The 21946-nt window shown below is 49.0% G+C and overlaps 9 protein-coding genes across 9 annotated transcripts; 3 read left to right on the forward strand and 6 right to left on the reverse strand.

Annotated features, from left to right (window-relative positions):
• Positions 1 to 55: 55 nt before the first annotated feature.
• Positions 56 to 1846, forward strand: TRV_02769 (uncharacterized protein; the record flags this gene model as incomplete). The annotated part of the gene is made up of 3 exons (XM_003023033.1): positions 56 to 640; positions 773 to 1189; positions 1274 to 1846. The coding sequence occupies 3 exons, from the start codon at positions 56 to 58 to the stop codon at positions 1844 to 1846; spliced, it is 1575 nt and encodes a 524-aa protein (XP_003023079.1).
• A 532-nt stretch (positions 1847 to 2378) lies between these two features.
• Positions 2379 to 5560, forward strand: TRV_02770 (uncharacterized protein; the record flags this gene model as incomplete). Its single annotated transcript, XM_003023034.1, has 6 exons — positions 2379 to 2426; positions 2521 to 2549; positions 2649 to 2766; positions 2838 to 2985; positions 3056 to 3952; positions 4017 to 5560. The coding sequence occupies 6 exons, from the start codon at positions 2379 to 2381 to the stop codon at positions 5558 to 5560; spliced, it is 2784 nt and encodes a 927-aa protein (XP_003023080.1).
• Positions 5561 to 6347: 787 nt separating this feature from the next.
• On the reverse strand, positions 6348 to 7741 carry TRV_02771 (uncharacterized protein; the record flags this gene model as incomplete). Its single annotated transcript, XM_003023035.1, has 5 exons — positions 6348 to 6524; positions 6591 to 6799; positions 6861 to 7091; positions 7159 to 7503; positions 7561 to 7741. 5 exons carry the CDS (start codon positions 7739 to 7741, stop codon positions 6348 to 6350), a joined length of 1143 nt encoding a protein of 380 aa, XP_003023081.1.
• A 1321-nt stretch (positions 7742 to 9062) lies between these two features.
• TRV_02772 (uncharacterized protein) lies at positions 9063 to 11709 on the reverse strand (the record flags this gene model as incomplete). Its single annotated transcript, XM_003023036.1, has 3 exons — positions 9063 to 9943; positions 10000 to 11491; positions 11611 to 11709. 3 exons carry the CDS (start codon positions 11707 to 11709, stop codon positions 9063 to 9065), a joined length of 2472 nt encoding a protein of 823 aa, XP_003023082.1.
• A 482-nt stretch (positions 11710 to 12191) lies between these two features.
• TRV_02773 (uncharacterized protein) lies at positions 12192 to 13193 on the forward strand (the record flags this gene model as incomplete). Its single annotated transcript, XM_003023037.1, has 1 exon — positions 12192 to 13193. One exon carries the CDS (start codon positions 12192 to 12194, stop codon positions 13191 to 13193), a length of 1002 nt encoding a protein of 333 aa, XP_003023083.1.
• A 359-nt stretch (positions 13194 to 13552) lies between these two features.
• Positions 13553 to 14587, reverse strand: TRV_02774 (uncharacterized protein; the record flags this gene model as incomplete). The annotated part of the gene is made up of 2 exons (XM_003023038.1): positions 13553 to 13890; positions 13969 to 14587. 2 exons carry the CDS (start codon positions 14585 to 14587, stop codon positions 13553 to 13555), a joined length of 957 nt encoding a protein of 318 aa, XP_003023084.1.
• Positions 14588 to 14852: 265 nt separating this feature from the next.
• TRV_02775 (uncharacterized protein) lies at positions 14853 to 15920 on the reverse strand (the record flags this gene model as incomplete). Its single annotated transcript, XM_003023039.1, has 5 exons — positions 14853 to 15102; positions 15163 to 15237; positions 15299 to 15615; positions 15687 to 15749; positions 15816 to 15920. 5 exons carry the CDS (start codon positions 15918 to 15920, stop codon positions 14853 to 14855), a joined length of 810 nt encoding a protein of 269 aa, XP_003023085.1.
• A 640-nt stretch (positions 15921 to 16560) lies between these two features.
• Positions 16561 to 18510, reverse strand: TRV_02776 (uncharacterized protein; the record flags this gene model as incomplete). The annotated part of the gene is made up of 3 exons (XM_003023040.1): positions 16561 to 17690; positions 17817 to 18144; positions 18217 to 18510. The coding sequence occupies 3 exons, from the start codon at positions 18508 to 18510 to the stop codon at positions 16561 to 16563; spliced, it is 1752 nt and encodes a 583-aa protein (XP_003023086.1).
• Positions 18511 to 20970: 2460 nt separating this feature from the next.
• Positions 20971 to 21576, reverse strand: TRV_02777 (DnaJ chaperone (Caj1), putative; the record flags this gene model as incomplete). Its single annotated transcript, XM_003023041.1, has 1 exon — positions 20971 to 21576. The coding sequence occupies one exon, from the start codon at positions 21574 to 21576 to the stop codon at positions 20971 to 20973; it is 606 nt and encodes a 201-aa protein (XP_003023087.1).
• Between the last annotated feature and the right edge of the window lie 370 nt (positions 21577 to 21946).

Below are 21946 nucleotides of genomic sequence, written 5' to 3' on the forward strand. Positions count from 1 at the left end.
AATATACCCCTGGCATGAGCCTCTAGAAGCCAGACAGGAACTGCTACCATCCGCCATGGCGCTGCGAAAAGACCGCCAGATCAAGTACTTCCTGCGCTGTCTCAAGACGCTGCTCCCGCATCCCTATACCTCCAATGACTCCAACCGGATGACGCTGGCGTATTTTACGCTGGCCGGGCTGGATCTGCTGGGTGCATTGGGCGGCGAGAAGCCGGCGATATCAGCGTCAGAGAGGGCCGGCTACGTCAACTGGCTGTACTACTGCCAGGTGCCAACAGGAGGGTTCCGCGGCTTCACGGGCGCCAATTTCGGAGACGAGAAGAGGACGCGGGAGAACGAGTGCTGGGACCCGGCGAATGTGCCCGCGACGTTCTTTGCGTTGGTGGCGCTGCTGATTCTGGAGGACGACCTGGCGCGGGTCCGGCGGAGGGAATGTCTCGCCTGGCTGAACAGCATGCAGCGCGAAGACGGCTCGTTTGGACAGACTCTAGGGCCTGGGGGAAGCATTGACGGAGCTCGAGATCTGAGGTTCTGCTGCTGTGCGGCGGGCATCAGATATATCTTGCGCGGCGAGGACGAGACTGATATAGGGAGTGATATTGACGCTGAAAAGCTGATTGACTATGTTCAGGCCTGCCAGGTAAGGTGTTTCTTATGCGTCTTATATCTAGATGTACCTCTTCTGACGCTGTTCTAGACGTATGAGGGTGGGTTCGCAGAGTCTCCGTTTAATGAGTCCAATGGTATGTGTTGCCTTGATACCCCCCTCTAGATCTCACTCTACTTATATGATTTGATAGCTGGTTTGACATACTGTGCGCTTGGTACACTATCCTTTCTTGGGTGTCTACGGCCTGAGAAGAAGTTTACATCTTCGGTGACAGTTCCTGGCTCTGTGGAGTATGAACGTCTGATATCGTGGCTGGTCTACAGGCAGACTACGTTCATCGAACAGGAAGAAACCGCAGAGGAAGAAGAGGACGGTGAAGGTGAGACGGCGGGCAACGACAAGCCTGTGACGGAGACACAAGATCAGAGCAAGGCTGGCCTCTCCCTTGACGATGCCATAGCCTCGCTACCAAGCCTGAAAGCAGTGTCACCATCAACGAGCCTCTGCGCCGGATTCAACGGCAGACCCAACAAGATAGCTGACACCTGCTACTGCTTCTGGGTCACTGGCTCGCTCGCCGTGAGTCTCACTCCCTAATTGGTCTCCATCTCTGCTGCCGCGAGTTCAGAGCGTCAACTAACACGTACACACGATGGGCGGTAGATGCTTGACCAGCTGGGCCTGGTCGACTCGCAGGCCAACCGCTGCTACCTGCTCGAGAAGACACAGCATATGATCGGGGGGTTTGGCAAGTCCGCTGGAGAACCGCCAGGTAAGCCCGAAGCCTTGTCTCCCGCCCATCCCTTGCTCGATGCATGTCCCTGTGCGGGTTCGTGGACTAATCAAGACCGCCGGAAGATCTGCTCCATTCATACCTTGGCCTTGCGTCTCTGGGACTCTTTGGCGAGGGGGCAGCAGAGGGAGGAGGAGGAGGAGGAGAAGGCCTTGACGCCGTCGACCCTATGCTGTGTGCCAGTCGACGTGTTCGCAGACACCTGGACTCGCTCCCATGGAAGAAGAAGACATGATGCTGCCGTCAGTCTCCAAGTACACCCGCGTAGCACAGCAGATCTCACGCCGTCATGCGACTCCATAGGCATCTCCATGACTATCAGTCAACATCAACATCAATATCAATATCAGACGTCAGATATCAATCGTCAATCATCAATCATCAATCATCATCAATCATCATCATCGCCCGTCCGTCCCCCCCTAGACCGTCTCGTAGGCTAAACTCAACTCGACTAAATAAAAATAAAGCAAAAAAGCAACGCGCGACCCTCAAACAAACCCCCTAAGAGCCAGCCAGCTTGGTTAACCTAGCCTGTTTCGCATTTCCATCTCCTCGATCTCGATCTGCCTCTCGCCTCCGTCTCGTCACGACCGATTTCTACTGCTCTATAACTGCTCCCTGCCGGTGTTCTCCTTCTCCTCCGTCTTCTTCTCCCGTCTTTCTATTTTATTATTTCTTTGCACGGCTCGTTGCTTTTTGGATGGCGTTAGTTAGGGGAGCGAACAAGGGGCACATCGTCATAATCGACTCTTTTTTTCGCCTTCGCCAGGATTAAAGGAAATAATAAAAAAAAAAAAAAAAAAGGACAACTGCAGCTGCAGCGCTTTTTCTATTCAATAACTATTATTCTCTTCTTCTCCATCGAATGGGATGCAGCTTGATCGATAGACTCGGCCGGCGAATTTCATCTACCAGCAGCCAAACCGCGTCCTGCCTCGACCTCGCCCGCGCGGCGGACAGCTCTGTCTACACATGCCACCTCCAAAGTCCAAGGCCGAGTCGCAGCTTCAAAAGGAAAAGGTGAGTCCCTGGCAGATGGTCCTTTTTTTCTTGCCCTTGGGTCTAGATCAATTGATCAAGACGGAGTTGGCTGATTCTTGTCTCGTCGTCACAGCTTGTCAACTCGTACCATGAGCTCCTGAAGTAAGTCCCGCCTCGAACACCAGATACACCCTCTACAACAGTCCGGAGCAGGGATGCAGGCACGGAGACAGACAGATACTGATGGGCGTTGTCCTCTAGCGAGTTCTCTTCCAAAGAGCTGCGGAATGTCGGGAACTACGCTCTCGGAAAGCTGATTGGGAAGGGCTCCTTTGGCAAGGTCTACCTGGCTACACACAAGCTCACAAATGGATCAAAGGTATGAGAGAAATACGGGGAGATACATGGTGTCTATTACGCCGAAACAAGTGGCTAAAGGTGGATTGATAGGTTGTGCTCAAGTCCTCGTCTCGAGAGGATCCCAACCTCGCCCGCGAAATACACCACCACCGCCAATTTCACCACCCTCACATTGCCAGGCTGTACGAGGTGATAGTGACAGAGAAGCTCGTGTGGCTGGTGCTGGAATACTGTCCTGGTGCGCATTTGCATTTGTCTTGAAAATTAATTCCCTACAGGAAAAGCCGGAACATGCTAATATGCCGTAGGTGACGAATTGTACAACCACCTCCTTCAGAATGGGCCCATGCCAATTGAAAAGACCCAGAAGATATTCACACAGCTAGTCGGCGCCGTTGCATACGTCCACAGCAAGTCCTGCGTTCATCGAGATCTCAAGCTGGAGAACATCCTCCTGGATAAACATGAGAATGTGAAACTATGCGATTTTGGCTTCACAAGAGAATACGACGGCAAGGCTAGCTATCTCCAAACTTTCTGCGGGACGATATGCTACAGTGCTCCTGAGATGCTCAAAGGCGAGAAATACGCTGGAGAAAAAGTCGACGTCTGGAGTCTGGGGATCATTCTCTACGCCCTCATAGCTGGAGAATTGCCATGGGACGATGACGATGATCAAGTCACCAAATCCAGGATTCTCACCGAAGAGCCCAAATATACCGACCGGTTCCCGGACGACGCCAAATCACTGATCAATTTGCTGCTCTCAAAACGTCCGCTTCTCCGTCCGACTCTCAGTGATGTCCTGGCCCATCCGTTCCTAGCTGAATTTGCTCCCCAACAGCAGGCCAATCTGAAGCTCACTCGACCTCCTCCTTTCTCAACTCCGCTGGAAAAGGCAACGCTGGAGCGTATGCGGAGCGCAGGCGTAAATACGGAACAGGTCATGCAGAATGTGCTAGCACAGCGATGCGACGCTCTGGCAGGCTGGTGGACGCTGTTGATCGAAAAGGAGGAGCGCAAGGAGAGACGCAGAGAAAGAAAGAGACGGGAAAAGGAAGCCGAGGCTAAGAATCTACGGCGACTGAGCGCTGCAAGCAGCCGGCTGGAACGGATATCTGCTGCTCTTGTCGAGGTAGATGAAGAAGGGCATCCTGAAGATCCCAGGTCGCGAGGCAGACGGGAAAGACGAAGCTTGACGAGTCGTAAGGACGCCTACATGATCTAATGTCATTGTTCAGATCACTTATACTAACTTCTTTTTTACAGAGCAATTGAACGTCCCAGATCTGCCAAAGCTGCCTGAAACTGCGCCGTCTTCAGACGGTCTGCTCACTCCTCCGCTACCACCTCCCCCTCCGGTAGAGAAGGACTTCCCGCGACCCCCTAGATCTACTTCCAGAGGCCGTCCTGTGCCTCCTCCTAAGGAACGGCGGATCTCCAAAGGAAGCAATTATCACCTAAGTGCGTCTCAGCCGGATCTAACGCGTCCTCAGGGGATCTTACGACGGCAAGGAGCACGGCGTCGCCAATACCCTATCATCAGCCAGCTGGCGCAGCTCAAACACTGGATAATAGAGTCTACCAAACGCGCCAAATCACCACATCCGAAGGCCTTCTCCAGCTCTACCAGAAAATTCCTCTCCAATCACTCGAGCCCCCCAAAGAAGGGAGATACACCCAACAAGGACGCAGCCGTCACGCCCACAAGTCCTAATTTCCCTCAGAACCAGCAAACTCCCACGGCCAAACGATCTTCTAATGCTAGCAGTCTGGCACTCAGCAATGCTTCTTACCCCGGCGCCAGGCGGACGTCATCTCACACCCAGCGACCCCTGAATACCTCGAGCTCACATAACCGCAACTCCCTCTCTCCGTCTCCACTAACCCCTCGAAACTCATACCGCCGCTCCTCTGCTGGTTTAAGAGGACGCAAGTCTACTTCTTCATCTGTCTCCTCCATTCGCACCGTTCACCACGCTCACTCCCATTCAAAAACATCCTCTATATCCTCCAACAGCATCGACACCGTCTCGACCCCAACCGGTCCCTCTGCCAAAGCCCTCGGACGCTCTCCTCATTCTTCCATTAAGATCCTTCCCGCCACACCAACCTCCATGTCCGTCTTTCCAAGCAACATTCGACTCGTAAGAGGAGGCCCAAACAACAGCCTAACAAGTGCCTTCAATGAAGCTGCTCCTGCACTTATACCTTCGCCTTCGTCTGGGCCCATCTTTGCCCGCAGGAAGCGAGCCACCTTCAAGGGTCCCACGCTTAGCTCGACACATATGCTTTCCGGCGCTGGACCCGGCACCCCCAGTCTTATGCGCAGCAGGGCTAGCAGCGTAGCCTCAGGTGAGATAATGATGGCCGGAGCACGAAAGAGCCAAATCATAGAAGAAGAGGAGGACGAAGTATTGCCAGATGACACCACGGAAGAAGTAGACTGCTTCAGTCCAACCGACGAACGGGGCCCAGGTTTTCCTGAATCTTCATCCCTTGATGCTAAATATGCCAATGCAATAGCTGCCGCTGCAACAATGGACCCAGCCAATCTTCGCTCTGGCTCCGAGCGTGATGGATCCCCTGATTCTCGTCAACTTCTTCCCGCCGCCGAAATCACCGAACTTCCTTCTTTTTCAAAAATACCATCAACAGAGCATGACCGATCCCCTTTACGCCCGCCGCGTTCATCATCACTTCGAGAAGCCAAAAATGGTTCCCCCGGCAGTTTAAATGCAAGTGATTCCCTGGACAATATAGCAGAAACATCTCCTACTCTCAAGAAAACCTCGACCGCCACAAGCAGCTAGATCTTTTCCTCTCTCGCTCTCTTCCCTCCTCTCCTTTCTTTTCCATCAGTATAAATGACACGAATTTACTCCATTGTGATATCCCCTGCGTTACATCATCTACTTCCATTTCATTTGTCAGGATATATATAAAGTCTTTTTTTTTGTCCCTGTTTATTTTTCTTTTCCCTCCCAGGTCTACTATATATCTTATGTACCCATATTCCTCTCTTATTGTCCAGACTCTCGCTTACATTATTACATGACCCATTGATACCAATTTTCCATTTTGATAAATTGGAGTCTCGTCAGGTTCTGTCCTTCCGAGTACAATTCAAAATGCACCTCCTGTCTCATCGACTCTCTTTCATTTTCTACTCAGCATACTTTTACGCCTTACATCTTTTATTATTCGCTTTGGTATGTATTTCAACTGCCAACCCCTTTACTTGTTCCCTTTTTTCACTCGTGAGCTATCATCTCCTGATCATAAGAGTTATTGTTCTTTCATAATCAGGCCTGTCTGATGCATATATTTGGAAGGCCTAGTTACATTTGATGGTTTGCACTGCTCGTATATACATCCATTACGACTCTTTTCTAGGCCTTTTCATAATATCTGGACATGTACGTAGTTAGTCTTCAACGCTAGACACAAAGTATATTTTCATTAAACTCAGTATGGACTACAGTTCGATTTCAACATTAGGATTCCTTAGCTATATAATTGAAGCTAGTTGAATTTATTTCTCCTAGTCTAATTAGCCGAAACAAGTATGCAAATTTCAACCATTCACGAGTATAGATCTTATCTACTTTCCTTTACTCCGGCGGTGTCAACAGCAACCTCGGCTGACCCCTTTTGTTCTTCATCCTCCCTAGCGTCCGTGATACCAATGTCACTATCTCCAATTTTATCAGCCGGGTCGCGATACGAGGGTACAAAGTTGACACAAATAGCATATGTCCATGCTACCGCCATAAGCTAAATATTAACACGTTAGTATCTAATAAGGTGAATGCTTGAACCAGTCAAAATGAAGGTCCTTACAATCGTTGGTACAATCATCGCGAAGCCAGTAGAGTCGTGCAAATCAGCAACATAGCCTAACAGTGGAGGAACGGCGGCTCCGCCTGAAACACCAGCAACAATGAACCCGGATCCACGCTTGTAATGTTTTCCTAGGCCCCGGATTCCAAGCGCGACTATGGTTGGGAAGCAAACTGATTCGAAAAATAGAACCATGAAAAGCATAGCTACTAGAGTGTTAGCCACCAAACATCCTCTCAACAGTCTATATTCTTGGGAACAGGCACCTACCAACACCTGTATTACCCCTCTGTGTAGTGGATGCAGCTAGGAAGATAAAAACTCCAGCGAGATATACAAGGAAAATCCACCTAGCCCGGATAAACTTCATCAGCAAGGCCCCCGAAAATCGGCCAACTGTAAAGGCCCCCTGAGCACCAGCGAGAAATTTCGCTCCCAGGGCACTAGAAGTATTCTCCCGTGTTTCCACGCTATAGTTGATGAAATATGAAGCAATTGCCACTAGAGATTTTAATTAGACAAGCTACTGGCAACATTGAATGTATATCAATGGAGGAATTATACGTACCTTGCGAGCCCACGTATAGAAATTGGGCGAATGCGGCATGGAACAACTGATATTTCTTCCAGAAAGAGTCATTGTTATCTTCAACGTGGGTCAAAGCAACCTGATATTCCATATCTGCATCCGTCACTTCCGGGATATCGGATATATAGAAAACAGCTGCAAGGCAAAAGACGAATACTGCAATAGCAAGATAAACCCATTGAACTCTTTGCAGCGCATTGACATTATCAGCTGTTGTAGTGAAAAACACATACGAGCCAAGTACAGGTCCTACAACTGTGCCAATGGCGTTGAAAGCCTGAGCAAAGTTGATTCGGATTTCGGCATATTTTGGTGGACCGCAAACTACAGGGCATTAAATTAGCAAGGATATGTTTGGCATGCATGATAAATGCTACGTACCCGAAAGATACGGGTTTGCGGCAGTTTCGAGAGATCCCAGCCCGGAGCCAATGACAAATGTTGCGCCGCAGAATCCGCCAAATGATTGATGTAACCCAGCTGGCCACATACAGAGGGCCCCAATCCCATAGAGAGATAAACCCAGGATAAACACAGATTTGTAACCCCAGTTCCGGAGCATCCAGTTAGCATAACCAAGGGAAGCAAGGGGATACGCCCTATATATTTGATCAACACAGTAAGCTCTATCTGGGAAAGGGAGAGAAATACCCAAAGTATGCAGCTTGTAGTCCTGATGAACGGGTTCGCGTGATTCCTAGCGTGTTCTGGAAGTGTTTATTGAGAGTGTCAAGCAGGCCGTACGCAAAACCCTAAAAGCACTCAGAGTTTGATTCCCGCTCCAGGGTAGAAAATGATCAAGGTAGAACCAACCCATAGGAAGAATAGGATGGTCACAATAGTGAGCGGCCACAGACTCTGCCGTAATGTTAGTTGGGCGGCATTGGTGACCTGATCGTTTCTCGCGCGTATATGGCGGCTTCGAAGGAAGCTTACGACACCCATTCTGAAGTATGAGCTGCAGCAAGCTTTGATAGCTATGGCGGTGTTTGAAAAGGAGACAAACTATACCAGTCGATTTCCAAGTAGCCGGCTATAATGAGGACAGACGAGAGGGTGGCGCAGAGGAAATGGTGATGGAGTAATAGAGATACCTCTGGGGTATATCTATTGGTGTAATAAGTAGTTCAGATGGAGTGAATCCCGTACCCGCCGTTAGAAACTTGAATCAAACGGGAGAGGATCCGCGCTTCGGGCTTCTCCTCACGTCTTCATCCCGTGCGAGGTCGCTTAGATCTTATGTGCGTCAAAGGATCATGGTGTTGACAGGGAATTTCGGCTTTGCGTGAAGAAGGATCAACATTGACTTGGTTAAGTACCGATCTAACTGGTTGGTGGGTTAGTGGTACGGAGTACAACGTCGATTGTCGTTCCTTGATCAGTCTCCCTTTTCTCCAACTCTCTCAAGGTAATGAAAAATCGAATTTCCTCTCCTACAGCCTCCTGGCGCCCTGTCGCGTGTCGGCGTTGCTCCGTATAAAAGAACCCCGGATTTTCCTGCAGCGAGTTGGTTCGCTGGGAATCAACGATGAAACCTCGTAAAGAAAGATAAACCCGCAGTGCCAAGAAACGGGAACCTGATGCTTAATAATAACTCTAACCTTAAGTCCGAAGGCTGACGTAATAATAACTTATTCCCTATTCCCAGCGTAGGGGAGGAGGACTATATTGACTCCATGAGCAGTGATAATTAATACGTGAGATAGCTCTGTTATTTGAAAGGGTCCCTTTCAAGGACTCTCAACGGCAACACACACTTATTTTGTTATATTTAAAGCCCGAAAAATCCTATTTAAGTCCCGAAATATCCTAAAAGTACAAAAACAGTCCCAAGTGGTGGACGGGTATACAAACCTGATGAATCGATAATAGAATAAATATATTTAAAGATTTTCTTGGAATCTAGATAGCCTAGATCCAGCTGTGACTGGGCTTCCGCTTCCTGCCTCTCCTGGAATAGGGCTGGTTTGAGAGCCTAAGTCTTCTGGCACAGAGCGTCTGTTGACAGTGAATGAGCCCTGATTTCCGGTTCGCCTAGCAGGCCGCTGGAACAGATGCGGAAATGCCATTCGTTTCTTGGGCCTGGTTCCATCCTCCTGTCTCTGACCTCCAGGACTCCCGTGGCTAGATCCCTCGTTTGAGCTACTCCAATGGCTCGATGGCGCGTGGTGTGGACTGTCGGGTATTATCGCCCCTGAAGCCATTGGAGCTGTGGACTGGTCAGGAGTTGCGGGACGTTCTTTCTCTATCTCAGTCACTATCCGCTCTTCGATTCGCTCTACTTCGCGTGGTGGCTCATCTCCCGCAGCATCCTCTTGTGGTTTTGTGAACCAAGTCTTGTGGATAGCCTTTTGCCTGCGGATGTGTTTCGCCTGGGACCCAGCCTGTTCAGTAAGAGCGGTCTCTTCATTAGTTGCTTCTTCAGCGGTGGGCGCCTCTTGAGTTAACTCGGTGCCATCCGCGACTTTAGGGGCCTCAGTAGCCTCAGTAGTCTCGGCAGCTTCAGCTGTCTCTGTTGGGAGACTGATTGGCTCAGAGGGCTTATCGACCGTTTCTGGAGAGGAGTATGGGCGTGGAGGACGGTCTGGGATTCTTCCACCTTCCTGTAGAGCCTGGAGTATGGTTTCACCCTTTCCTTCCTCACTGCGCACTCGCTTGGGAGGGTATGGCCATGTTGACACTGGTTCTTCGTCTGACTCATATCTGTCGTATGACCTCTTCTTCTGCTTCCATCGCCTTTCCTTCTCAGGGTGGTGCATGAAATCTACCTCTCGTTGTTAGCAGGTATTTCCAATACACTCAGAGTTAAACCATCCATACCTATTATCTTTTTATTAAGCCGGCGGACTTCCTTGTCTCGCTCCATCTGGGTGCTAATAAAACGATGATAGCGTTCCTCGTCCAGCTTATCTGTTATCCGTCTCGAATTTCGTTCTGCCACTTCATCATCAATATTGTGCAAGGCCGGTCGCACCCTTGCTCTTGCCATATCATCCACGTTTCTCGGTGGGAGTAGCGGTGCGCCGGCTCTCATTTGTTCTGGGCCAACATCAACAAAGGCAGTGGATTCCCGGTTAGCCAACACAAGCTCATTAGCATGACGCTCCCACTCTCTCATAATCGCCGGTGATGGGCGTTTATGATAACTGTAGATGTGATTATCAATATTGTCCATCATCCTCTTGACATTCCTCTGCGCAGCATCCATGGTTTCATCATCGTAGTATACCTCATTCCTGTCTCGCCTAGACTGAGTGCGAGCTCGCTTGATCGGACCATCGCCATACTTTCCACGATCAGTGAAGCCTTCAGAGCTTGGCCGAACCTTGGTAGCGGTAAAATACTGCTGGGACCGGGGACGATTATTTTCATACATAGTGCTAGCTTCAGGGGGCCGCTGATATCTTCCACTTGAAGGGCGTTGGTGACGGGATACTCGTTCCTCTGGCTCTTCCATAGTAAAGCTCGAGGTTTCCACATCCTTGGTTAAGTCCTCCTTTGGTATGATAGCATACATCTGCTTTGCCATCGAAACCGCGGCAGCTTGTAGGGTATCCCTTTTCCGACTTTCTTCAATCGTAGTACTCACCGGTGGGTGTGAGGTATACATCTCTCTTCGGGCATTGGTAATAGCTGGGTTATAGGGCCTTTTGGGACTTAGTTGAAATTCAACCTTCTTCTCCGCGGTGGGCTTTCCATATCGCGAGGCGCGATGGCTTATCGTTGCCGCTGAAAGGGCCTCGGTCAAGTCAGAAACCCCATCTGGAGGACTCCCCATAGATTCCACCTGTTTTCGGCTTGAAGACATGGCACCCGTTGCTGCCATTCTTGCCTCTGGACCCTCATCTTTGATATTGTCATCGCCTAAGCCCGACACCCCGCTATCCCGAAAGGATCTATAGGCGGCTTTTAAGCCAATAGAGCTCGCTGGCTCCTCTTCATGCTTGTCAAGGAATGATGCATCAGGCTTCTTAGTGACCCCCGGTTTTGCGTATCCCCCACGGGTTACATAGCTTGCGGCCGCACTAGCAGGTGCAAGGTCATATTCGCCGGCTTCTCTCGAAGACCGCTTGCTGCTCGCAGAGCGCAGCCCTATCGCCACCCAAGTAGGCATCTTAGTAAATTGCTCAGGAGAACCCCAACATTCAACACTGTCTCCCTTTTTCCTCATATCCGGAGGTTGCATACCGCTTGAAGTTCTAAATCCTGTTCTCTCCGGCTTCGTAACGTACAATGCCGCTGCACTAGCAGCTGAATATCCCAAATAAAAGCCGTTAGGAAAGCTTGATACAGAGAGGAAATAGTATGCGCACTACTTACCATCCTCAGAGTCAGGATCAATCCGAGATCCTATAGATGTAGGACGCATGCGGCTAGCCATAACCACAAGGTGTTTAGTCCAAACTCCGGTGGGAAATGAATCAAACGAACAGTGGTATCTTGATAGAAGTTCGACATGGTTTGAGAGAAGAAATTGAGGTGAACCGCAGCGTAGCCGATATCACTGGCGAGAGTGTTAGGTTTGCCCATCGTTAGTGTGCACCAGAAAACAGTTTGACGTTATGACGTTCGATTTAATGGCGGGTGGCTAAATCTAATCAATTGACCAATGAGAAATCAGCGGAGCCTATGACGTAGGCTCACGTGACAGGTATCGTTTATGACATAAGCAAGCAGTGTTCATTGTTCTATATACCTGTATAGGAAGAAGAACGAGACAAAGAGAGAACAGACGAGTTCAAGTACCTGCAAAGCAAATTAATCAGCTATTTGACGAAAATTCTCAGCTAAGAGACGAAAATATTGCGAAAAAGGCGACATTAGAGGCAAACTTACGTGTAAAGAGCAAGCCCGAAGTTTTGTTCGGCGCGCCTTTGCTGATCTCGCCAAGGCTTCTCGATCTCCTATGATGGATGGCTGCCTGCTCTCTTAACACTGCTCTGTAGAATAACGTGCCCGATAGAAAGACACCACATCAGAACCCCGCAGACACCCCAGTTCACTGCATGACGATGCGTAACCTGAGGTCTGGCACAGCTAAAGCCGTCGTTGAGTCAGAGCCATGCAAAACATTAGGCTTGGCAGGGCTGGAGTGTAGGGCACCTGACTCACTGCGCCAGTGTAATGTTCTCAAGGTCATACCCACAGGGTCCAGGCTTCCAGACTTAACTGCATCGGAGCAAAAGCTTCTAAGGCAAAAGCAACGACGACTAGCAGCGGATAAAGCCTCCCTGGACCGAGAGGCAAGGGAGTGTTTGGGTGGAGGCAACCTATATGCCCATAATGGCCTTCAAGCAACATTGATATTTTCCCAATATGAAGCCGGGACTGCAGTTTGCATTGGATCAGATGGCTGGGCGTTAACATGTGCACACTGCTTCGGGGATACAGAGGAGGAACTGCAGACGTCAGACAAACGTCGCTGGCTCCTATTCTGTACCGGTTTGGCGGTACAGGCCGAATGCGTAGCTTGGGATGCAAGAAGGGACTTAGCTCTTCTCAAGATCGTTGCTATAGAGGCCGATGCTAGTCGGAATGGAGAGGACATTGTTTGTTCTTTCCCATTTGTGCAATTAGCACCGAAAAGGCCAGCAGTAAATAGTCCGATAATATGCATTGGACAACCGGGAGTGGACGATTTGGAATCTAGTGCGCCGACGAAAAACAAGTTTGATTTTGTGGAGTTATCCACTGGAAAATTCCGTGGGATGGTAGCCGGTGGCGACTGGCAGGATAATTCTGAGATAGGCCAGATGAAGCATGATGCCTGGACATATTGGGGCCACTCGGGCGCGCCTCTGCTTGCCGAGGCTGATGGGAGCCTGATTGGACTGCACTCTTCTTGGGACGATCAGACTGGCATGCGCCACGGCATTCCTCTTGTTGCTATCCAAGCATTCCTCGCACAACATGCTGGATTAATGAGTTCCATGGGGCAAGCTGCTAAAGCTCAAGACGACCATACCTTGTCAAAACTGGCCGTGGAGGAAGAGGTGATTGTTATTAGTGATTAGCCGGAATTCTGGTCAATATCTTGTTTCAAAAAGGATAGACTAGCGTCTGTAGCGCTCAAAATCTTTTATATTTTGGAACAAAGGAAAGTCTATCGCCTTGAAGCTTTCTGTTGTACAGGCGCCAAACCGTTAAATTATCAAAACCAAAACGAGCGCAAAAGAGAGGGAGAACAACTGAGCGGAGGGAGAGAGGATCATCATAGGCGGAGATGGTCTTCACTCCCAAGTGAGGTTGAGGTATTGATAATGCCTACATCAACAGACGCCAGGCACCGAGTATCAAAGCCGCTGTACCAGTGCATACACCCCTAAGTTACAAGTTAGCATGATGTGCCCCTGATTTCTGAAATGTTGGCAACCTACATTAGCCACTGGAGAGTTGAGAACTTCACGGCCTCAACTCTCTCCCTAACACCAGCTACTTCCTGCTCGATTCTGGTCTCTGTCTCTTTTATCCTCATCTCTTGTCCATTAGATTCCTCACGTATCCTCCCCTTTTCGAGATTCAAATCCAGCCTAACAGAAGCTTGCGTTCGGCCTATCTCATCTCTCAATCGAGAGTTAAGTTTGGCTAGGTCTCCCGCAATTTTATCATGCGACGAGCGGGTAAGCTGTGCCTCTGTTGAATCCGAGTTTAACAGTTCGGAGCGGAGTTTAGCAAAATCGACTTTTTGGGTATACGCGGAACGTTCGGCATCTACCCAGATTCGTAGTCAGTGTATGTCCATAATCAACAGTATAAGTTCATCGAGATTTGAGTGCAAAACGAACGAACCTTCTCTTGATACCATTGCCCGTGTGAGATTCTGCATTGACTCTTCGATAACATCCGACATAACCTTCATCAGGGCGACGGCTTGCTCCTCGCTGAACCCTTCATTCTTTAAACGCTGTACAACCTTAAGTGTATCAAAATGATGGTCCTTCTTCACAACGGTGGTCTGATGGAATGCTCTTCGAGCTGGATTAAACGTCGCTACGTAGACGCCATTATGCCTTATCGGGATTGACCCGGAGGTAGTATCCTGGAGCTTCGGAGAGCTCTGCTGATGGAGGATAGCGGCATGCTTTTGTATTAAAGGAGACGACGTCCGATAGGATACCGATGAAAAGTGACGCTGGTATGACGGGACGAGTTGAAGGGAATTTGAAGATGCCGGGGGTAAGAGACGTTGGTTGTTTAGCTGGGAGCTATTGCCGGATAGAAAGATAGATCGAAGGGAGGTTTCGACTGAGCGACGCCGGGAGGGTCTCACAATGCGCGGCGACTCGGTGACGACAAGCTGTAGTTTAGGCATGGTTGTGCTTTGTTGATGGCTCAAGGCAGTGCCTTGTTGTCTCTGCCTGTGGAATGATCGGATGACCTTCGGGAATGGATGGAAGTTTTGACACATGCGGAAAACCTTACAAAGTTCGATCGATAAGAAATCGCTGCACGTGACATACTGATTTTGATTATGTCATCTTCTCCTTGCCGCTTTTAGAGTTTCTATAGATTCATCAATAGAATGGGCTAGTTATTGACACGAAGGGAGGTTATGAAGGGCTAGTAGTGGAACGGTGCCGAAATAGTCTTCATATCTGCAGGTTGGATAGTCTCTAACTATCATTAATACAAAAAGGAAGCTAAGCCAATAATCATAGATGGCTTAGATATATCTACAAGCCAAACAGCTCCTTGAGCAGTTTTATGGTATCTTGTGGTCCAGAAACGGAGTGGCCAATAGTTCGCTTATCGCTAAAGATTTCATAGTCGTTTCCACCTTCAAAGCACTTGTCACCAAAGAAGTGAATGGTGGTATATTCAACTCCAGAGATGGACTTCTCAGCTTCAATGTGCTGAAGGCAGTAGGTCTTGTCCCAGCCAGTGGGGAAGACGTCGAAGGAGATTTGTCCTCCAATGGAGTAGCTATAAGCCTGTATTAGATGTATGTTGAAAACAAACTCATTCATGGCAGCCAAGACTTACGTGAGTCCATAGTCAGGGAATTCTTTCTTCAAAGCCTCGACCAGGGTCTTGCGGATGTTATGCTGCTTGTCATACCTATATCCAATATATCAGTTAACTGTACAAAACTAAGTCACCTACCCGGGGGTGATTATACTTCTCAAACTCATTTCTCTCTTCTACACTGGCATTTCGTCCAATAGGACTGATGTTGACCATGCCGTTTCTGAATTCCATGAAGGTACCTCGCTTCTTTGGAAGTGTCAACTTGGACATATATCCAAGGACGAAGTTGACGAGCTTCTGGTACTTCTCTTCACCAAGCCATTGAATGAAGCTGTTGCTAGCCATTGGCTTGCCGAGTCTGAAGGCAGTCAGACCGTTCTCAGCAAAGCAGAAATCAAACAGGGATGTGACATTTGTAGCAGGGGTGGCCAGTTGTTCTTGTTGTTTGACGAGATCGGAGCCTCCAACCTGTGAAAAGTGGACGGTTAATAACGGATGCTCTTGTGTTGGGTGCTGCAGGCGTATGATGCACCACTTACGAAGCCAATGGCGCACTTGTGTCGGAGCTGGGAGAGAAGTTGTAGCATCTCGGGGGATACACCCTGTATGGTTTACGGTTAGAAAGCAATTCAGAGAGACTTATTAACGAAATAATGGTCTGGAAATACCTGTCGAGCGGGTGTTAGGGTGCCATCGACGTCGAACAGGCAGATAGTGCTCTTGACAGGGCGGTTTTCGAGGGAAGGGTACAAGCTAGCACCTTCGGTAGTCATCGTGGCAATGATTTTAGATGGATAACTTGTATATTATGGCCCAATTGATGCAATGAAACGATTGATCCCAAACTGGTCGGTTATGTATGCTGTTAGAATCTGGAGAGTTGATAGTTGTCCACTTTAGCTAGATGGCGGGGCTCTGGGGCCCGTGTTTGTTGTAGTTACGGGGCTGTTATCGATAAGAATCAGTCATGTGACGTGTCTTTGCCCATGTGCAGGAGCAGCAGAAGACAAAGATATAAGAGTAGATGGACGGAGTTTTCAACTAATATGTATATCCAAATTTAAACTATGTATATCTATTAAGACAGTATGATGAATCAAGAACACTTTTCGGGCTATGCATGAAATAGCAAGACGCCCTCGTCATAAGACCGCTCCAGCCTTCTTGAAAAACTCCTGATGCGCCATGATATATCCCGGTTCGAATGCCATGCCGGAGGCAGTATGAAAAGACAAGATCGAAAAAAGAGACACATATATCGTAAATATGCGGCATTAAAAAGAGAATAGTTGAGATGTTGGGCCTTCGGAAGATAATCCGGGGAGGAGAGAGGCGGGGATACAGTGGGTATCACATGCCCATAAGGATTAAAATAATTGGGAAAGGGGGAGAAGAGATGCTCTTTTGACCTGTTTATGCGGCAGCAGGCTCGATCTTCTTCCCCTTGACGCTCTTCCATTCCATGCCTACGGAACCAATAACGCTGAGAGCCGCAAGGGCTGTGGCGACGTACCAAGTCTTGGTCAGAGCATCGTTGTATGCAACCTGGACACCATCGAGGAACTGGGGTGGAATCATGTTCTTCAACTGGGTGGCACCAACTCTGAGGACGACCTGGGGATCAAGTCCCGGAGCAGCATTAACGACACCCTTAACAAGGAGGTTGGTAAAGACGTTCTGGCCGACTGACACAAAGAGGGCACCTCCAAGAATCTGGCAGAACATCATGATGACTGTTCCAACGGCAACATCTTCAAGTGGAAGGACAGCCTGGGCAGCAATGATGGAAAGTTGGAGACCAGTTCCAACACCAGCACCAAAGATGATCTGGTAACCGATCCATTTGCCTTTGCTAGTTTCAGTAGTGAAGGTGGTAAGGAGGCCAGCCCCAATAGAAGTGAGGACGGTAGAGACATAGTAAAGAGGAGCGTAGTAGCCGATAGCAGTGACGGTGATACCGGACGCGATTGAGAGAACAACAAGAGACAGAACCATGGGGATGTTCATGATACCAGAGCTGGTAGCACTAGCACCCTTGATTGCCTGGAACCAGATGGGGAGGTAGTAGACCATGATGAAGAAAGCACTTCCAATGGTGAAAAGGAAGAATGCGCCTGATGCAATGCTACGCTTCTTCAGGATGCGCGGAGGAACAGTGGCTGAGTCACCACCTCGAATCTGGAAATAGATAAAACCTGAAATGAGGACGGCAAAAACGACGAAGAGGGCGATAATGCGGCCGTTGTTCCATGGGTACTTGGTACCACCCCACTGAAGAGCGAGTAGGAGACAGATGATACTGGGCATGAAGAAAGCGGTTCCGATAGGATCGAGCTTCAAAAGACGAGCTTTCCATGTCTGGTTGTTGTCGAGCTTCTGCTTGGGGTGCTTGAGGAAGATGAGAATGGAGAGAATGGTAACAGCGCCGATTGGGAGGTTAATGTAGAAGCACCACCTCCAAGAGATGTGGTCGGTAAAAGCACCACCCATTAGGGGACCTGCCACAGAGGCAATACCGTACATTCCTCCAATAGCTCCGGTGTCTGAAAGAAGGTTGCTTGTTAGCGACACCTCAACAACAGTTGGCTAGCTAAAGCAAGCTCTACAAAAGAAAAAGCAAAGTCAAGCGACGGTGAAGAAGCCAAGAAAAAAAAAAAGAGTAAACTTACACGCTGGTCGCTTTTCCAATGGGATGGAGTATGCAATGATAATCAGGGCGCCGGAAAATATACCGGCGGAACCAATGCCGGCAACAGCACGGCCGATAATAAGGGCGGTCGAGTTAGGTGCAGCACCGCAGATAGCGGAGCCAATTTCGAAAATGGTGATGGCAATCAAGAAGACCCATTTGACAGGGAAGAAAGTATAGATTTTGCCAAAAATCAACTGAAAGGCACAGATAGTGAGCAGATACGAGCTTCCGTACCAGCCAATATCTTCGAGCGCGTGGAACTGATCAGTGATCTTAGGAATGGCAGTAGCAATAATGGTGTTGTCCTGACATGTCGCACAATGTTAGAGATTGACCATACGAATAGCAAATCTGTATATGGGGGCCGATTAACTTACCAAAGCGACAAGAAGGACAGAGAGACACAGGCCAGTCACGATGACTGCAAGCTTTAACCCGGTAACATGGTTGACAGTCTCATAGTCTTCTGACACGGCATTGCTCTTCGCCTTGGTGAGGTCGTCCGCACCGTCAGCACCCTTCTCAGTCATGTTGCTAGCTTCCCTAGTGTCGTCGCTTAGATCGTTGGTCGAATGGCCTTTGCTAGGTAGTGCAGAAGTGGCGCTGGATTCGACGTCTGTCTCCTTGACAGGTAGCTCGCTCGTCGTCTGGGTCTTGGAGAAAAGGCCCATGGCTGCTAGATTATTTCACCCCCTTTCGCGTTATGCAGGGCAGGGTTCACAGGTGATAGTGCAGATAGGTATGTGAGTGACGACACCCCCAGACCCCAGGTCTTCCGTACTATCCTTTGGTCGAAAGATAAAAACTGGCTATCAAACAAAACCAGAAGGGACAAAAGAAATCCAAAAGGGATCTGAGTCAGATTTATATCTCATGCATTTTTTTTTTTTTTCCTGCACATCCTTCCGCCAGTAGCCCCGGGAACGGAGGAAGCGAGATGCGATCCTTGGAATCTCGGCTGACGGAAAAGAAAAAAAATAAAAATAAAAATAAAAGGGGGATAAGAATAGACCCAGACAGAAGAAAGCTAAAACTCTAAGGCTAACTTCTGGACTTTAATGGCATATAAGCCAATGACGCCTTCGTGTGAGAAACGGGGCCGCCGTCCCAGTCATCTTCCCTTGCACCTTAAGGGGGGAAGAGAGGTCACCACGCTCATGGAGAAGTGTGAGGCTGGCCCTCTCCCCCGATGATGGATAGTCGAGAGCAAGCACATACGCCTGGGGCCAAGTGTCGATGCATCCTCCACACCTCGTACGCAGCGCAGCCTTTCTCACCACGCCTGATGAGGCCGAATGAGCGCATAAAAGTCTGGAAACGAATATCTGTGTCCCGCTGCGGATTTTGGCTTAAGCTGCTGCCTAGATGATACGGCTAACGAACTCTTTCAGCCTCGTAATCTGATCCAGGCATGGAACACTGAATCGTGCTCGTTCGGGTCCAGCTTGCACCCGTTCCCGGACGTGGAACGGAGAATCGCCATGTGCCTTTTTGTGAATGTCCTTCCAATCCGAGAGCCCGGAAAAAGCCATCTGCGTGATCGCCGCTCAAGCGGCCTCCTGCTCTCCCTTCTTTTTGTTTGTACAACCAACCCAACGTCAGCGTGGCTTTTCTTTTCCGATCTCCAACCCCATGCCCTCTGAGTTCGCGTCTGTAGTTAAGGTTAGGCCCCAGCCCCTGGTGTCGCCTCCAGTGTCATCGGACGCGGGAGGTCTTTTGGCCGGTCCGGCGGACTTTCACACCGATTTCCTGTTATGGCGTATGCTGCGACTTTCCACGTTGACTGATGTCTTCGCTGGGCCTCTTTTGACTATATTCGCGATATCGACTGGAGTACGAAGTACTCCTGAACCTCACCAAATTCCCCAATTCGGTATAGCGTGTAAAATCGGGGAAGGCTACTAACGATAATGCATAAGCTTGAAGTATGTACTTTAATCTTTAACGGCCTCCGGACATATTCGTTGATAGAAACTGTCACTCTTCTCCGCGACCTCCTCGACCGTGGCCCCATAAGCTATCGGGAATAAACCACTCCATTCGTCGTAATACTGTTGCATACAAGGCTCTTTCAAAATAACTGCAAACTCCTCGTATGATTCAGGCGCGGACATATTTCGCGCTTCGATATACTATAATATATATTAGCAGAGTAGAGATGTATTTAAATATAGAAGTATATACCGGTCCCATGTCCTGGATCGCAGGCCAAAACTTGGATGGAATACCTGCTTTGGCAAGGTCCTTCTTCTTCGCGTCACGGCCAGGCTATATAGCACAGTTTGTTGAATGGTCACTTGCACCTTTATTGTTTGCAGCGTCACTCGTATCCTTAGTAAGGTATTTGTTGCAAACTGTGATAAGCAGGTATCGAAGTCTGCCACCACACCAAGGGGAGTGAGCCCAGACTAATGGTAGGCAGAGCTGAAGTTTGACAGCATGTTTCCAATATGAAGATTCGCCCTAATTTTTAGGTACTTCTCCTCCCTCGCCTCAAGCTTGTGGATTCGTGATAGTAAGTCCTAATCGTTGGAGTGCAATAATCCTTCAGGCCGCCGCCATCCTGGCGCCTGTTGTTTTTTGTTGCTTTTCGTTGTTGATCCTGTCGTGATCCTGGCAGACATTATTGCTTACCTAAGGTGAGGTCGTTTCCATCCATGCTTTTAGCTCGGGGCCGGGACGCGCCAAGCTCCGGTCCGTTTTCGTGGCTGACATGGCTTGGCGGATGAACCCGGCGGACAAGCCAGGGTATTGTCACATGACCACGGAGTCCGCGAATTCCTGCACGTGACCATGGAGCCCGAGGACTCCGTGGTCATGTGATAAGTTAGTAAGCAGAACTAAAAGCAGAGCAATGCCTGGTCAGTGCGTCTATAAGAGTCAAGTGTTATTGCTCTATTTATAGATCTACTTGATCTATGGACGGGAATGCTCCAAACATCCGATAGACGTTGACATTTGAAACCTCTGCTTATCTATCGGAAGTCCATAGGCTGTACCCATTGAAAAGAGGTTTTGTTCTTGTCGCTGTTACATGCTTTATATTAAACTTCCATGCCAGGAAACAAGGCAAAAATGTCAATTATAACTACCCCTTGCTTTGTTGGCTGAGCACTTTGTGAAGGCACTGCTTAAGACACAGTAGAGCGAAGCATTCTCGCAGCTAACTGGCTCAAAAGCTTGGCTCGATCTGATGCAGGCAGATCTTGGTACACAGAGTAAACGCTCCTCCCCTCTCTGTCCCTTATAGCACCAATTCTATTGCCAAGCACCATGCCAGCCACCATACCCGCGGCGTTTGCGATGATAAAGCCTAAGATTGCACCTCCAATCGCGCCCATAATAGACCAAAACCATGCACCACTCACATTCAGGTCATACTTTTTGCTTCCGGGATCGTCGGCTCCAACGCCTCCACGACCCCCATTCATCATGCCATTCTCCCGAAGCATCTCTTCGAAGAAGTCACCGAACTGCTCAGCCGAGTACTCATTCGACTGAGGTGGTGGGGCGTATGCGTTTTTAAAGTAGCCCGTTTTAGTGTTATACGCTGTAGTGTAGGCACTTCGCCGGTTCTTATCGCTTAGGGTATAATATGCATCGTTCACCTGTTGAAATTTCTTTGTTCGTTCAGGTCGTTCGGGAGATGTGAGAGGGACACGGTCAGGATGGTATTTTAACGCTGCTCTGCTCGGGTCAGTACCTCCATTATCGCTATACTGCTGTAGAGTCTTCATAGAACGAACTTTTTATATGCTTCTCTAATTTCTTCGTAGGTAGCATCTTGGGGAATCCCCAGAAGTTCAACTGCCAGAAATTCGGGTTAGCCACGTGTTATAATTGAACAGCGACATTCCAAGTGATCGACCCGAGGAGGTGTGGTTACGTACAGTAGTCACACGTCTCGTCTGGAGTCCGGTTAGCAATCAGTCTGTATCTAGTTACCAACTCTCTGCAAGTAGAGAACTTACCAGCCATATTTTAACGAAGGTATTATATAATTGATACCAGTCAACTGATGCGCTTTTCTGTCCCCTTCACCTCATAGCCGTGCTGTGACCTGGCTTGCTTCCAGCCCTCGTGCTCTTATATAAACACATCGCTCTC

This window comes from Trichophyton verrucosum (genome assembly GCF_000151505.1).
Source record: "Trichophyton verrucosum HKI 0517 chromosome Unknown contig00240_1.f1.exp, whole genome shotgun sequence".
NCBI lineage: Eukaryota > Fungi > Ascomycota > Eurotiomycetes > Onygenales > Arthrodermataceae > Trichophyton > Trichophyton verrucosum.